General features: G+C 45.7%; 2 protein-coding genes across 2 annotated transcripts in view; one reads left to right on the top strand and one right to left on the bottom strand.

Annotated features, from left to right (window-relative positions):
- LOC119383131 (peroxisomal membrane protein PMP34) overlaps window positions 1–14,228 on the top strand; it is a 182,545-nt gene that overhangs the window by 103,050 nt on the left and 65,267 nt on the right. The gene's annotated exons all lie outside the window — the stretch shown is intronic.
- Window positions 604–13,301, bottom strand: LOC119383132 (probable caffeoyl-CoA O-methyltransferase 2). Its single transcript, XM_037651138.2, has 6 exons — window positions 12,899–13,301; window positions 8,163–8,268; window positions 6,028–6,146; window positions 4,930–4,984; window positions 4,061–4,194; window positions 604–1,107 (listed from the first exon to the last, which is right to left on the bottom strand). Exons 1-6 carry the CDS (start codon window positions 13,016–13,018, stop codon window positions 955–957), a joined length of 687 nt encoding a protein of 228 aa, XP_037507066.1. The 5' UTR covers window positions 13,019–13,301; the 3' UTR covers window positions 604–954.

Raw genomic sequence — 14,228 nt, 5'->3', positions numbered from 1 at the left:
GTGCTGATCAGGATACGACAGCGGTAGCGCATGCGAATAGCTTAACTGACGTCAGTGTTTATGAACTAATGACATGGAGCCTACGTCAACTGCGTTTCGTACATCGCCCTCGCTGCGTTCTTGATTGTTTCATTCCTCTTTTTGCCTTTATACTTCAGGAGCAGAGAACCGCCAGCATCACATTCTACGCATTTAGTTCAGTAACAAAATTGGGAAGCATTGGAAATAGCTTACCGAAGCGGCCCAGCGTGCGCAAGATCCCGAACTCCCATTCGCGCTCTCGTGTTACTCAGGACCTATTGCGTCCCATTACACAACCTTGGACTCCCGTCAATAAATCTCCCCACTATTAAATTTTGCAGTATACAAATAGTGCCCTATCTCCTTTACCTATATAAAGGCATGCAAATGAACGATTTCTATCGAAGTTGCAGCTTCAACTACATTGAATGACGAGGCAAAAAAATGCAACAATAGAACAGAACAGGCAAGAGCAGCGACCAAAACAAACAGAACAAATCGCCGGCTTCGTGTACCGCACGAGCAATGAACGCCTCTGTTGCAGTTTCTACGCTGGGGGGAAAAGAAATTCTAATCGCGCTATTATTGCTGTTGCAGAGAAATTTATTTTGACATTCTACACGCTGAACCCACAACATGATTATGAGTGTTTTTGCATTTGGTCCTTACAAAAATGCGGCCGGCGTGGCCGGCAATCGACTGCACGACCTCGTGCATCGCAGCGCAGCGGCACAGCAGTTAAGCCACAACGGCTGCTGTAGTGGCAATGAAGAACACATGTTTCAGCCACTGCGTCGCAGCGGTGTTCTTGCACGCAGGTGACCTTCGAATGCGATAGTTGGAAGAGGCCCTAGTGCGGCCGTACGGTCGATCTCGGGCTGGATGCCTATACAAATAAACGGGTTCAAATCGGCGTTCATTTGCTTCGGGCGTTCACTTCTTGAGCACGAAGGTGACACCGTCGGCCACGGTGACCATGCTGATCTGTACTCGCTCGTCGGTCGCCAGCTTTTGGTTCAGCCGCCGGATGGCCTCTGTGTCAAGGTCGTTGGCGGTCGGGTTGAATGTCCTCGCGTGCCATAGAACCTGCGTACAAGCACGTGAACGGGGATATATACATAATTACGCGAACGATTTCCTCTACGTCATTGTTAAGCAATATACATGCGAACCAGATTGACGTACCCTGTTCCACACGCATAATCGCTTTGACCAAATTTTGAGAGAGGAAAAGTATGAGAGGGCGTGTTGAGGGATCTCACGCATTTGATCTCATGCATTGATGCAGAAAAAAAAGCAGGCAGCGACTGCCCACCAAAGAGCGTTTTAGTCTGTCCGGTATTCCGTTATACGCAAAATCCTCTTCGTACAGCGGAATACCGGGTGTGAACTGCGCCAAAAAAAAAAAAAAAACGGGTGTGAACTGCAGAAAAAAAATGGCCGCACCGCCGAAAGCGGTTGCAGTCCACCTAGAATGTATCAAGTGGCGGCCGTCGTGCTCTCTGTAGCTCGTTAGCTCTCAACTGATGCATTTATTTGCTTTTGATTGTTGTCCTTAAGCTTCGACAGCAAATTATACGTGTCGATTCGGCACCGTTTTCGAGAGCCATACTCAAATAATCGATGCTGTAGGTTTAGCGAGTTGCGATGGGCGCTTCCGGAATCTCGGAGGACATAAATTAGGCCGTTTTCAAGTTGTTGTTTCTTTTTATTCTCCATAGCTGGCGCCACTTGACGTGGCGGCAGCTATGGCACACGCTATACGGTATTACGCTACGCCTTTGGGATAGCGGAATACCGGACGGTCTAAAAAACGCTAGTTCCCCCGTGGCCTGGCGGCAAGTGAGGTACGCCGGCGGTCCCTGCGGCACCACGATCCGCGAGTTTTAAAGTTACTGTATATGTTACCCTTGGGAAATATATACAGTATAGCATATACAGCAACTGAATACATGCTTAGGCAGCAGCGCCCCCGCTTTTGGTCCGTACTTCATTTTCGTTGTGTAACCCACTGCCTCTCCTTTCGCTCGCTCTTCCAAGACTCGAGCGTCTTTTCTGCCACACTCGGCGGAACTGTTTTCACATTGTCAATAAACTCCAGGCACATACACGCTCCGCCATTCAGCTGTGAAGAAGTACATTTCTCGCCTCCGCCGAATCAAACTCTCCACAAGCGAAATATTCAGGCGTTCACGTTTTGACGTTGTACACCACGTGATGCTCCATGTTCTCTACTGCGCGGTTTCCACCTCATTTAAAAGCGGGATATAAGTTCGAACGTGCTTAGCATCCATGGAGGAATAAAAAAAAACTAGGAGGGAGCGGCACGTGACATTCTTTAAGCCTATCATAAAAAGTTTAATCAGAAATATTTGCCCTGGTCAGGTGATATATCTCGCACTTCGCACATTATGTGGAAGGCCGTGTGTGCCAGCGGCGGCTTTGCGCGGTTGTGAAAACTACGCCTATTAGGGTAATCCTAGCGTATTTGAAATCCATCACCAAGAACGCGTACGCTGAGCAGCTCCGCGCACTGACGCATACCAGCGAAATGCGCCCAGAAGATAGACGGCGCTGCGATTGCAACGTAGCAGCGCCCTCAGGTAGACGGTCTGCGAGGGGGCGCACTTATAAATGCCCGTGGTCAAAGCACGGAATTGGGACGAATCCGCAGAGCATTTCTTTCGTAAGAGCTGATTCGGTACTGTCGTAGGGTTAATTGAAGACAACCGTCAGCTACGTATCAAACTTTCAGACGCAATCCGAAAAAACATTAATAAGGTGGCTAAGCTTGACTGCAGGAGATGAGAACCCAGCCCATTAACCTGCGCCGAATAGCGCTATGCTTATAAAAGTGATGCACATGGGCATGTCAAGGGAAAACTAATATTTAAATAAAATGACGAGGTTTAACATCCTGCAACTCAACCGCGGGTTGTGAGTCTGTACAGACAAGAGCATCGGATAAATTTGAAGCTTTGACAAACTGGAGTACTATAATGCGCAACGAATTTGCATGGCACACGAGTGTTAATGCATACGTTCCTTACCGGAATTCAGCCGCCGTGGCAACGATCCAAACTGCATTTTCGTTCTCAGCCGTACAGCGTACGCTATAGCCACTTGACTCGGTGGGTATAAAGAAAACAAAAAGACTATGAACTTATTACACGGTTTGTATTCTATAACACACTCGTGGCAGCGTCTTCGTCGTGCGCTGAAATTAATACTGTTTTATACCCGGGTGCTCTAAATCCATTCAGCTGCGGACATCTACCAGAAAGGCGTTCGCACGAGCTAACACACGACAAAGAGTATATAATTTCCCGTGAGGGTTCCTCGCAGAAGGGATATCAGAGCCACTTTAATGATGCATGGACGTAAAAGAGCAACCTCGTGACCAATCAATTCATCACAATAGGAAAGCTTTTCAAACTCTTCGTATTTCCGGTAACAATTTTATTGCTTCCAAAAATGCTCCTTCCAGGCAGTGCAGACGTGCAGTTTATCTCGCAGCGAACTACTGCAACCATACAAAAGGTCGTGAAAACGACCCCGCCCTGTATATTGTTACCTTCGCCCCTTTCGCATTATCGTATACTCATTCGGCAGCTTCTTGGCTTTGTCATCACGTGTTTACAGTTTCAATGGTGCAGCGCGCGTGCTCTTCGCCATGTAACGTACAGTCCTAATGAAATATGTCCCCAGTACCGTGCACCCATAAGCTCATGTGTTTTATTATTTTTGTTTATCATTACTTTTTGCATGGACTCGAAGCACAATTTCTGTGCGTTTTGACAGTTTTAGTTTGCACAAACAGCGTGTTCCGTTTTGCTGTGGCGCTTACTAAATACGTGCAAAGTACACAGCAAAACTCCTTTTCCTAAGTGGTCCTTTTACGCAGTGCGCGGAGGTATACATCAAAAGGAACTTTGTTAGTCAGGGTGTCAGAGGCATCGCTATAAGTACGCTAAATGATTGACACATTTTTATTCGAGTCGACTACCCTCAGCTCACGTGAAGGCAACGAGCAACTCACGTTGTCGACAGCGATGATGCCGTTGTGTTTGACCAGCTGCAGACTCCTCTCGTAGTAATCGTCGATGGACTTCTTGTCGGCGTCGATGAAAATGAAGTCGAAGGAGTTTGATTTGCCTCGGGCGATCAGCTCATCTGCGAAATGAAAAGAACACGCGAGTGAAAGTCGCTGTGAGCGGCTGTCCAAAAGCTTCCTTTAGCCTGGTCACAACTAAAGTCCCTAGATTTTTTTCCTTTTACCCAAGTACCGAAGGAACGGTACTTGGGTAAAGACCATTTCCTTAGAAAGTCGCTGTGAGCGGCTGTGAAAAAGCTTCCTTTAGCCTGGTTACAACTAAAGTCCCTAGATTTTTTCCTTTTACCCAAGTACCGACAACTGCCTCCTTTCCCGGCTTTCTCACAAGGGCAGCCGGCGTCTGCCGCCATTTCCTTCATTTACAAAGCCACGTACGTCTAAGTACATTAGCCACGCATCTTTGAGCGGACAGTATGCTGGCGTGACGCGCCTTCCTCCTCCCGCCACCCCCCGTCATTAGTGACTAGTGAGCGGGGGACGCGTTTCACCAGGTGCTGGAAAAGCGTTAGGAAGAACATGGCTACCGAAAACGAGCGTTAGCGAATGAGATTCGTCGGCGGCGCTTCAATGGTTGTCGGTACTTAAAAAGGAAGAGGGAAAAATCTAGGGACTTTAGTTACAACTTAACACCGGCGTAGCCCGAACTCAAATAATAAAAAAAAAACTTATGCGTAGGTGACGTCACACTGAAAGCAGAATCGTTCGCTCATCCGTAATTCATATTGCAAGCCAAAGAACCACAATCTTACATTTAAAAAACACTGGAAAGAGAACATGAGAATATATTAACTTGCCCAGGGACTTCTTCGCGTCACCAATTATAATGTTAATCTTGTCATCGACGCCAGCCTGCAAGTAAAAAAAAGAAAAGTTTCCGGAACCCCTTTCTGCATCGTGTATAGACAACGCGTACGTCCTTAGGAACTGTGCATTTCAAAAACTAAATGCACCTCATAATCGCCATTGTCACGAGACCATTTCCTTAGATTCAGGTGAGCATAACGAAAGGCACAACACACCTGCTATGAGAATGCATAACGATGGCTATACGGAAACACAGGATGCACTGCAGTGCAATGCAACACTTAATAGGAGCGTTGCTGCAGGAATTCAGAATAAGACCGAAGCTTTCAAAGAAAAGCATTCTTCGCATCTTCCCCACAATTTGCCTGCGATAACTGCCGTCTACAACCGAGTAAAATAATAGCCTGCTTACAATTTGTTTTTGATAAGTCGCGTTAAATGAGTACCTTCGCTGCGCGAGGCCTTTCCTTCGACACGGTTATACTTAAGCCCAACGCTTCTTGCGCAAAAATTTTGCCCAGAGTTATTCGATGCAAAACATACGCGACGACGCGATATACGACGCAGTAACTTTTACCACGACTTCCAGCTTCCGATAGCTGGAATTAACAGAGAAATGTCCTCAATGTTAATTTTGCCATTACTGAGAACATTGGACGTTTCAGCACAAGTGTTACTGGCTCATTCAGGAATGTTTGTGGTTGGGCGACTTGGTACAAAGTATATAGAACAGAAACAGCGCAAAAAAAGAGGACAAAAAAGGTATGCAGGCACTGCCTTGTATTGTTCGCACTTTTTTATTTTTGTTCTACGTAAATGCTTGTGGCGTTATTCAAACAATCAAGGAGCCGAACCACGAACAAAATTTCCTCGTATTGCGGGACGAGGAATGATTGCAATGTCTGACCGCACAGCGAGCGGTCAGCACTGCTTCTTTGGATAAGATCTCGGCTCGGATAAGATCTCGGCTAAGATCTTGGATAAGGTTCCTGCGGAGAGAGAGGAAGAGAGAAAACCACGACGCGAAATTGCAAGAAAGGAATCGTGTGCATCAAATGACCAAGTCTATAGAAGAGAGACTCGCCTACCTCTTTCCAGAATGGCCTCCCGACGTTAACAGTTTCTGCGTTGACCTCCAGTCCAGTGACCCGACCGTCTGGTGGAAGCGCGAGGGCGGCTGCCAGTGCGCTCACGCCAGTGAAAACGCCTGTATAAAAAAAAAAAAGAAGCCGCATATTAAACACTTCATTGCTGAATAGTAATCTCATCATGAGAAAGACACTGATTCCCATCAATTACATTGTGTCTTTCTCTTTCTCGAAGAGTGTACGTGTTTTTTGGAGAGTCCACAAGCCTATATGCGCTGCCTGGGCAGTAGTGCATTGACCGGATCCCGGATGTAAAGCACTCTGATCATCCAGTGCATACAGGTGCACCGCATTCTATTGGTTAGCATTGATAGCAACTCCAATAGGCTGCCGTCGAATGCAGTCATATATTTGTACGAAGCGCACTCGTATAAGCCAAGGGCATCAAGAAAGTGCTAAGAAATTGCGCCTCCCGTCTTCCTGTCAACTCTTCGTGTACCTTGTTTTGTAACTGCGTTTAGCACCAGTATGACTTAAAGGGACCCACAACTGGCCACAACCTGCGATTAGATCTTGGTGGAAATAAGAAGGCCGTGAATTATAGTGACAGATTTAAGCATGCTTTTCGCGATTTGAGCAGATTATATCTTTACATTCTGTTTAAAAGTTGAAAAAAAAAAGGTATGTCGCGGGGCCTAGCGGAAGAGCCTGGATGCTGCACACTACTATATTTCTGTTCGGGTTTCGTATGTACTTGCAAGCTGGGCACCCATGATGTCAAACACAGAACGTAGCTTTTAGCCATGTAATCCGTCTTAAGACTGTTTTGGAAAAATAAAAATTAATTATATTTAGCATTAAGCGAACTGAAGGTCAAGTCATGTGCATCTACTAATATATATGCTAGTAAACTTCGCCGATCAGGGAATAATGTGTTCTACGTGGAATAACAGAGCGCAATAGTTAGAAAACGGATAGTGGATGAAAAGGACATATTTTCTTCGGCCATCCGTTTCCTAACTCTTAAAACACGTGGTCTAGAGTTAAACAACATTCAACCACGTGTTTTCTATTTTTAGATGGAAATCTCGAATTGCTTCATACACATTCCTTGTGGTGAAAAATATCCATGCGATGATTACGAGAATGGGGAAAGAAGGGTGATGGTGCTTATTCATTTCATTTTTTTTTTTCGCATCAACACTACGACGCCGAGGAAGTGCTTTTTTTTATTTGTGTCCTTGTGTACGTGCGTGCTGCCAGCGGTCTTTCGCAGTCGGATCGAGCTTAACACAAGAGCTGCAAGCTCGAGTTTGCTCGTGTAACTTATAAACGAGTCCTCGCAGGTACGTAGAGGTCTAGCACTGTTTCTCTGGAAAAAAAAAAACGATCTTAACTACAATTTCTGGGGTTTCTCGTGCCAAAGCCGAAATATGATTACGAGGCACGCCGTAGTGGAGTGCTGCGGATTATTCCTACCGACTGCGGTTTTTTAACGTGCACTGGCATCGCACAGCGCACAGGCCTCTGGCATTCTCACCTGCATAGAAATTCCGCCGCCGCTGCCGGGATCGAACCCGCGTCTTTCCGGTCGGAAACCGAGCACCGTATAACCACTGCAGTGGCCCTTGAACAACCATAATCTCCTTGGAGGATAATTTACCATTTTGCTGCCCAGAAAACTCGGACGAGTCATCATAACCACATTTTGCATTTCACATGTGCTTTCCGTCTTTATTTTTTAAAATTCATTCGTGTTTTTTGTTCACGTCCTTGGTTTTATAATTGACATTTATGCACATTATTTGTGCGTTTCACCTACTTCCTGTGTATACATGACTGGGTCTTTTTTTAACACCTGTTATAATCTCTTCGAGATTGCAGTGTAAATAAATAAATAAATAAATAAATAAATAAATAAATAAATAAATAAATAAATAAATAAATACAACCATGGGGAATCATTATGGATAACTGAATGCCAAATGAATAGTAGTAAGTATTGGAAAGCCTGCGTCCGCTTCCAGTGGACCAGGCGTTCTTTTGGTTTGCTAGTCTTTGGGACGTTAGTTCCCAACAATTACTATTATTATCGGTTTGCTAGTCTTATACTTTCACAGTGGTAAGTAACTCGCCAATTTCCAGGTAATGCCTGGCTCCAGTGGTTTTGAGGAGGATGTCGAAAAGCTGAAGCTGCGCCGTGTCGCTCATCATTCCAGGATAGAGCTGCTCCTGGGTCACCTGTAAAGGTGAACACACATAGAAAGAAAAGGTGGTAAGAACAGTGGAAAAAAAATATGCAACATCGCTGGACAGGTATTTACAGGGCCTATGGTCTACAGTTATCACCACCTGCCAGTTATTATCACATGACATACACTTATACACTTACACTTATCACCTGTACGTCACTTATTATGCACTTATTGTCACCTGTTACTAATACGCTTATTATCACCTGGCATGGTAGCCTTACTGCTAAGGTGTTGCGCCGCTAAGCTCGAGGACATAGGTTCGATTCCTGGCCAAGACGGCTGCATTTAAATGGAGGCAAATGCAAAGAAAGGAAGAAGATTATATACATATATATATATATATATATATATATATATATATATATATATATATATATATATATATATAGCGTTTTTTTTTTCGAAATGGGCTAAATCCAGAAACCGAAACTAGCTCAAATATTGCTCCATTGGCAAGTACATTCTCTCAACTTTCCTCTAAAAGAGAGATCGGAACGAAATGAGTCAAATACCGACAGCTACGTGTGCTCAGAGATCCCGTTTCAAAACGAAATTGAGCCAGATCTATGCACTGTATGGATCGAAATGAGTCAAATCCAGTATGCCGATAGTAGAGCGCTTCAGCGATCGCGTGATTCGGCGAACGTGGAAGCCTCCGTGTGATTTCCCGCCTAGCCTGACTACTCTGCCTGTTTTCTGGGTGTTTGTGCAATTTTTTTTTTTTTTTTGCCCTTTCAGAGCTGGATTATCATGGATTCTGATGCAAGTGAAGAGATCGGCGAGAGATCGGTCCCGATACGTCGACGACATCGTGAACAGAAGCAAGAATGTACCACTGCCCGAATTTCAATAAAGTTTTTTCAAGAACACCGCATTGAATTCCATGTCTCAATTCGAAATGAGCCAAATCCAAAGTTATCATGCTAATAATTGTGAAATCCGCTGCATATTTTTTAATTGATTGTGGCCAGAAACTTCCCCTAGCCGACATGTAAAACATATCATAGAATAGCTTTGACAGCGTTGTATTTAGTTTGCATAGCAAATTTTTGCCGTTTTCTCAAATTCTCTTTGGATGGATTTGACCCATTTCGAGAAAAAACGCCTCATATATATATATATATATATATATATATATATATATATATATATATATATATATATATATATATATATATATATATATATATATATATCATAATATCTGGGGTTTAACGTCCCAAAACCAAGATATAGATATGATTATGAGAGACGCCGTAGTGGAGGACTCCGGAAATTTCGACCACCTGGGGTTCTCTTATATATATATATATATATATATATATATATATATATATATATATATATATATATATATATATATATATATATATATATATATATATATTATCGATGATCGATCTAAATCAGTCTGAAGTATATATTGCTTGCACTGACGTCATTGAAACAGCCGCCACTTTGGAGCACCAAGATGGCGGGACGCGAACTGTGTGATGTCACGCTGTAGTGTTATCAGCACATCGCGTGCTGGTTCCTGCGTCATTCATGCAGAGAGGCCCAATAACGTTCCAGCGACGTCGTCATCACACTGTAGCAGATTAATCCCCGCGTGATCAAACTGCCTTGACGTCATCTAAGCCGCCATGTTGGAGCCATGTTGTGCGTCCATGACGTCACGTGCAAGCTATCAGTATCCGAACGCGCCTTGTCCAATATTCACATTGCGGATTTGGCACGTGCAACTCCGGAATTTGTTATTTTACAGTATTTGTCACACAATAAGCTTTCCTTATCGTCACCATGCAGCGTTTCTGGTAACGTGTGCAAACCTGAACGCTTAGTAAAAAGCAACAAAAGAACGTTTTGCCAAGAGTTTCCTACAATTACCTATCCGCCTCGTGCGTTGCTGCTTTCAGTGGTACTGGTGGCGCCACCAACGGCGGACGGTGGCGATAGGTGGATATGCGCGGCTCATAGAAGCCGTGGGCAAAGCGCCTGTTACTCTCCGTTTTTCTATTCATGTTTCATTCTGGTTTGATATTTGTACTGCCGACGCTGCTCCACTAGACAACCATGCCGTCTGTTACGTCGATTGTTCTATATTATTTGTTTCAAAATGACAGGCCCGTTTTTTTATGCGTGCGCGCGATGCACTGCGTACGTTTCTTACGTGCATGTGTCCAAGTTGTTTGCGTGATCTGTTAACACAGATGAAATAAAAACTGTTCCAGTACAAAACAGCATTCTTGTTTTATTGAACACCCCAAACAGTACAACAACAATGACTATTACGGCTGTATTCCTGCTTAAGAAACGCACAAAAGACACGCGATTTTATCTTCGCCCAACACTCGTAGCACTCAACTAGGCCAAGAAAACCAAAATCTAACTTGCTGAACGTTTTAACAGCCGTCACACAGCTGCATAATAATGCGTGAAAGTACTTTAGCAAATGACCAACAAACATTCACACAGCGTTTTTTTTTTTGTTCACAGACCGTGTTAACATGTGAGAAAGTTCTAACTGCATTGCAATCACATATTTCGGAATATCTAATCACTTTCACCATTGAAGCCACAATCCTCTAACACATGCGCTTTAAATTGAGCATGGCATTACTCAGACTTATATAGGAAATGCGCACGCGTGGCATTACTCAGATTTATATAGGAAATGCGCACGCGTGGCATTACTCAGATTTATATAGGAAATGCGCACGCGCGCAATGTATCTCGTATGCTAGATTCTCCTTTGGTACGTGCAGCTCAAAATAAAATGCGATTCTAGAAGTAATGTTCGTGGAGTAGCGAGCATATAGCAGGAAAACTACTTACAGCTTCACTTACCTTTGCAAAAACGGTATTCCAATTGCAATTCAATATTAACCGACGCAACAACGATAACAAGACGCTTGTTGCACACAGGCGTACCAGGTTGACGCTCGAGGCCAAGCGCGGTGTTTTAAGTGTAGCACAATCGTGCGCGTACAGTACGCTAGAATATTCTGGCACAATGTCGTCAGGCTTGCAGTCACTTCAGCGGTTCCCACGATGTAGCACCAGTTGACGTCCTCGCGTCATCAAACTGCTACGACGCCGAGAACTACGCACACAGCTGACTTGGAAAAACGCGGTCTTGCAGGAGGCCATCTTGTCCCGCAGCCAACGGACAAAAGTACACAACTGAGGCGTCTGAAACATTGCCGTTGATGAGATGGCAGCTGAACGAAATCAGGGCTCATCGTCCGACTTGTGGCCACCGCCTTAACACAATATTAACGTTGCAACGTTCAAGGAAGACGCGACGAAAGCGACGAGCCCAGCCGGTCTTGTCGGGTGCGCTACAGCACAGTGCACAGCGCGCGCTCTCACGGCCACCGAAAGAAATAAAAGAAAGTGGAGAGAGGGGCACCTAGGAGCAAGAGGAAGTGTTGCGTCGTCGGTGTGGCGTATTGTCGAGAGATGGCGCTAGTTTGTTTTTGCGCATGGGATCCTATGGGGGGTTGGGAGAGGGTACAACCGCCTCAGCCGAGCGGTGGCGCCACCATACCGATGCACGAGGCGGATAGAGGGAACTCTGGCGCAGCGATCGTTCAGCCACCATGGGAATGATGGGTAGCACGCAGATTTGCCTAGTCTTCGTGCTTACGGCTTTTCGAACGCACTTGTGCCTTTGTTTATTGCTGCGCTTTGACGTTCGTTTCGTATAAAGAATGGACTGTTGTGAACATCGGGACTAGATTTGAATTGGTGAGTCTAAAAAAAAAAGGTTAAAGTGGCGAAGTGGCACTGCTGACTCTTGCTGAACTTCATTTTGCGACAGAGAGGATGCAGGCGACGCGGAGCCAAACGGAGTCGAAAGAACCAAGTTTACACAAATCCGTGAACTACCCATCATTCTCATACTAGATGAAGCACCATGCGTTGCAGCTCCCACAGACACTAGCGCCAGAGTTCCCTCTAGTGAATCTATAGGAAGCTCTATGCTTTTTGCATTAGGGCACTATTACCACGCTACCAAGAACCGTGCGCGCGAACCGTCAACCTATCGCTTATCCGGGACGACGGATCTTCCTTGCCCTGTGCCGCCGTTAAAAAATGTTGACGCCCTGCGAAGCTGATGCCTAGAACCGGGGCCGCTAATTTTGCCATGGTCCGCGCGCATGGCTCTTTCGCTCGAAGCACGGTTGATAGCGCGCGGTTAATAGCAAAGCAACGCTCTAGTGGAGTCACGTGGTTTTATTTCATATCTCGCGGGCTTTCTTGAAGCGCCGGAAAAAATCACCACGCAACGCCACAAAAAAATTCGATTGGCCGTTTTGGAATGCTCTCCAAATCGTAACGAAACGCACTCGGCCCTAAAGTGAATATTACAGATTTCCAATAATTGATCTTGTATATATATATATATAGTTAACTAATTCAGCGCAATATAAAAGACACCATAAGGAGTGCCACATAACGGCAAACCAAAAAGAAACACAAACCTGACCTTAGTATAGCCGTATCAATGATTCGCATTTAACGAACAACCAACTACTAATGCCACATCATCTTGGCGCCGCAACACAGAGACACGTTTAAACTCGATTTTTTAGCCCACAGGGCCGACTTACCTGGCAGAGCTTCGCGAGCACGGGATGAAGCGGACCGCTGTGTTTGGCCACGTAGTCGGCGGCGCCTGGCACCAAGTGGTCCGGCTTGACGAAGTGACCACGCCCGCTGGTCGCCCACATCGCAAGATGCGGCGAATGAATAGACGAGGAGCAAGCCGGCGGCACACTGTAGCACTGGTATACCAAGATATACCGACAGCACTTCAGGCAACGAATAACAAAATCAACGCGACGCTGAGGCGGCCAAGGAACCCGCGTCAAAACAGCGTAATCCCGGCCGACAGCCCCGGCGAGGTCACGACCGAGCGGCCCAACGAACGCGCACGTGAAAGAAGCGAGACGGAAATACCGGCTCTCGACGCGGCTGCCAAGGTTGCAACGCTGCAACGGTGCTTCCGCGCACGGCGTTTCCGACCTTGTCGACCATGGAGGAAAGAAAAAAAATGTTGTCGACGGAGAGCTATCGCAGATGGTCTGGTTTCCATGGATACCTCTGCGGCGGCGCCTGCGTTTGTTTGTCGATGATGATGGCGCGAGCTCGCGGTTCCGCTTTCGCTCCACTTGAAGTGCTGCTTCAGTGGAGCGGCAACGTAAGAAAAAATAGCAGCTCTCTGGGGTGGCTAGCTGCGCCCACAGAACCCCGGCGCGCCTGCCCTACGCCTGTGAATAACAGTCGGACCAACTGGTTTCCGCTCGAGCCGTAAGTAAAAACAGCTGAGCTGTTTAAGCTCGGCAAAACTCCGCGTGGCTTTGGCGGATATGTGCCAAGCAGCCCCTAGTATAGCATAGCAATGCATAGTATAGCAAAGAGGTGGGAAAAGGAAGTTAGGGTGAACAACAGTGATGTGAGGGTGAGGAGAATGAAAAGGAAGAGGGGAGAGAGTAAAGTAGAATACAGCCATGTATAGTATGGTATAGCAGTGGGGCAGGAAAGGGAAGTGGCGGTAAGAGTGATGCGAGGGCGAGGAGGAGAGAAAAGAGGAGGGGACAGGGTGAAGCATAGCATAGCCAAGTATCGCATAGTTTTTAACGCGTTTGCGTTAAAGGGCTCGTTTCGCAACAACTCCGGTGGTGGCGTCGTTGGTTGTGAGCGAAAAATCTGCGTTTTCCGTGAGCAAAAATCCCAGAAAGATTCGAGTAAATTAAATAATAAAAAAGATGTTTTATCCCTCTGTCATACGAATCGGTATAACACGAAAGCGAAAAGTGTCGTCACAGAAGTAGTTGATTGCTTTAGTGCATTGGTATATCAGATCTTGTATAATGTCTATTGTTGTTTGGCAGATGTAGCACCGCCGGATGTGGACGCACTCACGTTGACGCCTAGTGG

The sequence above is a fragment of the Rhipicephalus sanguineus genome, chromosome 2 (genome assembly GCF_013339695.2).
Source record: "Rhipicephalus sanguineus isolate Rsan-2018 chromosome 2, BIME_Rsan_1.4, whole genome shotgun sequence".
Lineage (NCBI taxonomy): Eukaryota > Metazoa > Arthropoda > Arachnida > Ixodida > Ixodidae > Rhipicephalus > Rhipicephalus sanguineus.
The sequence above is the reverse complement of the archived record's forward strand: the minus strand, read 5'-3'. Positions and strand labels throughout refer to the sequence as shown.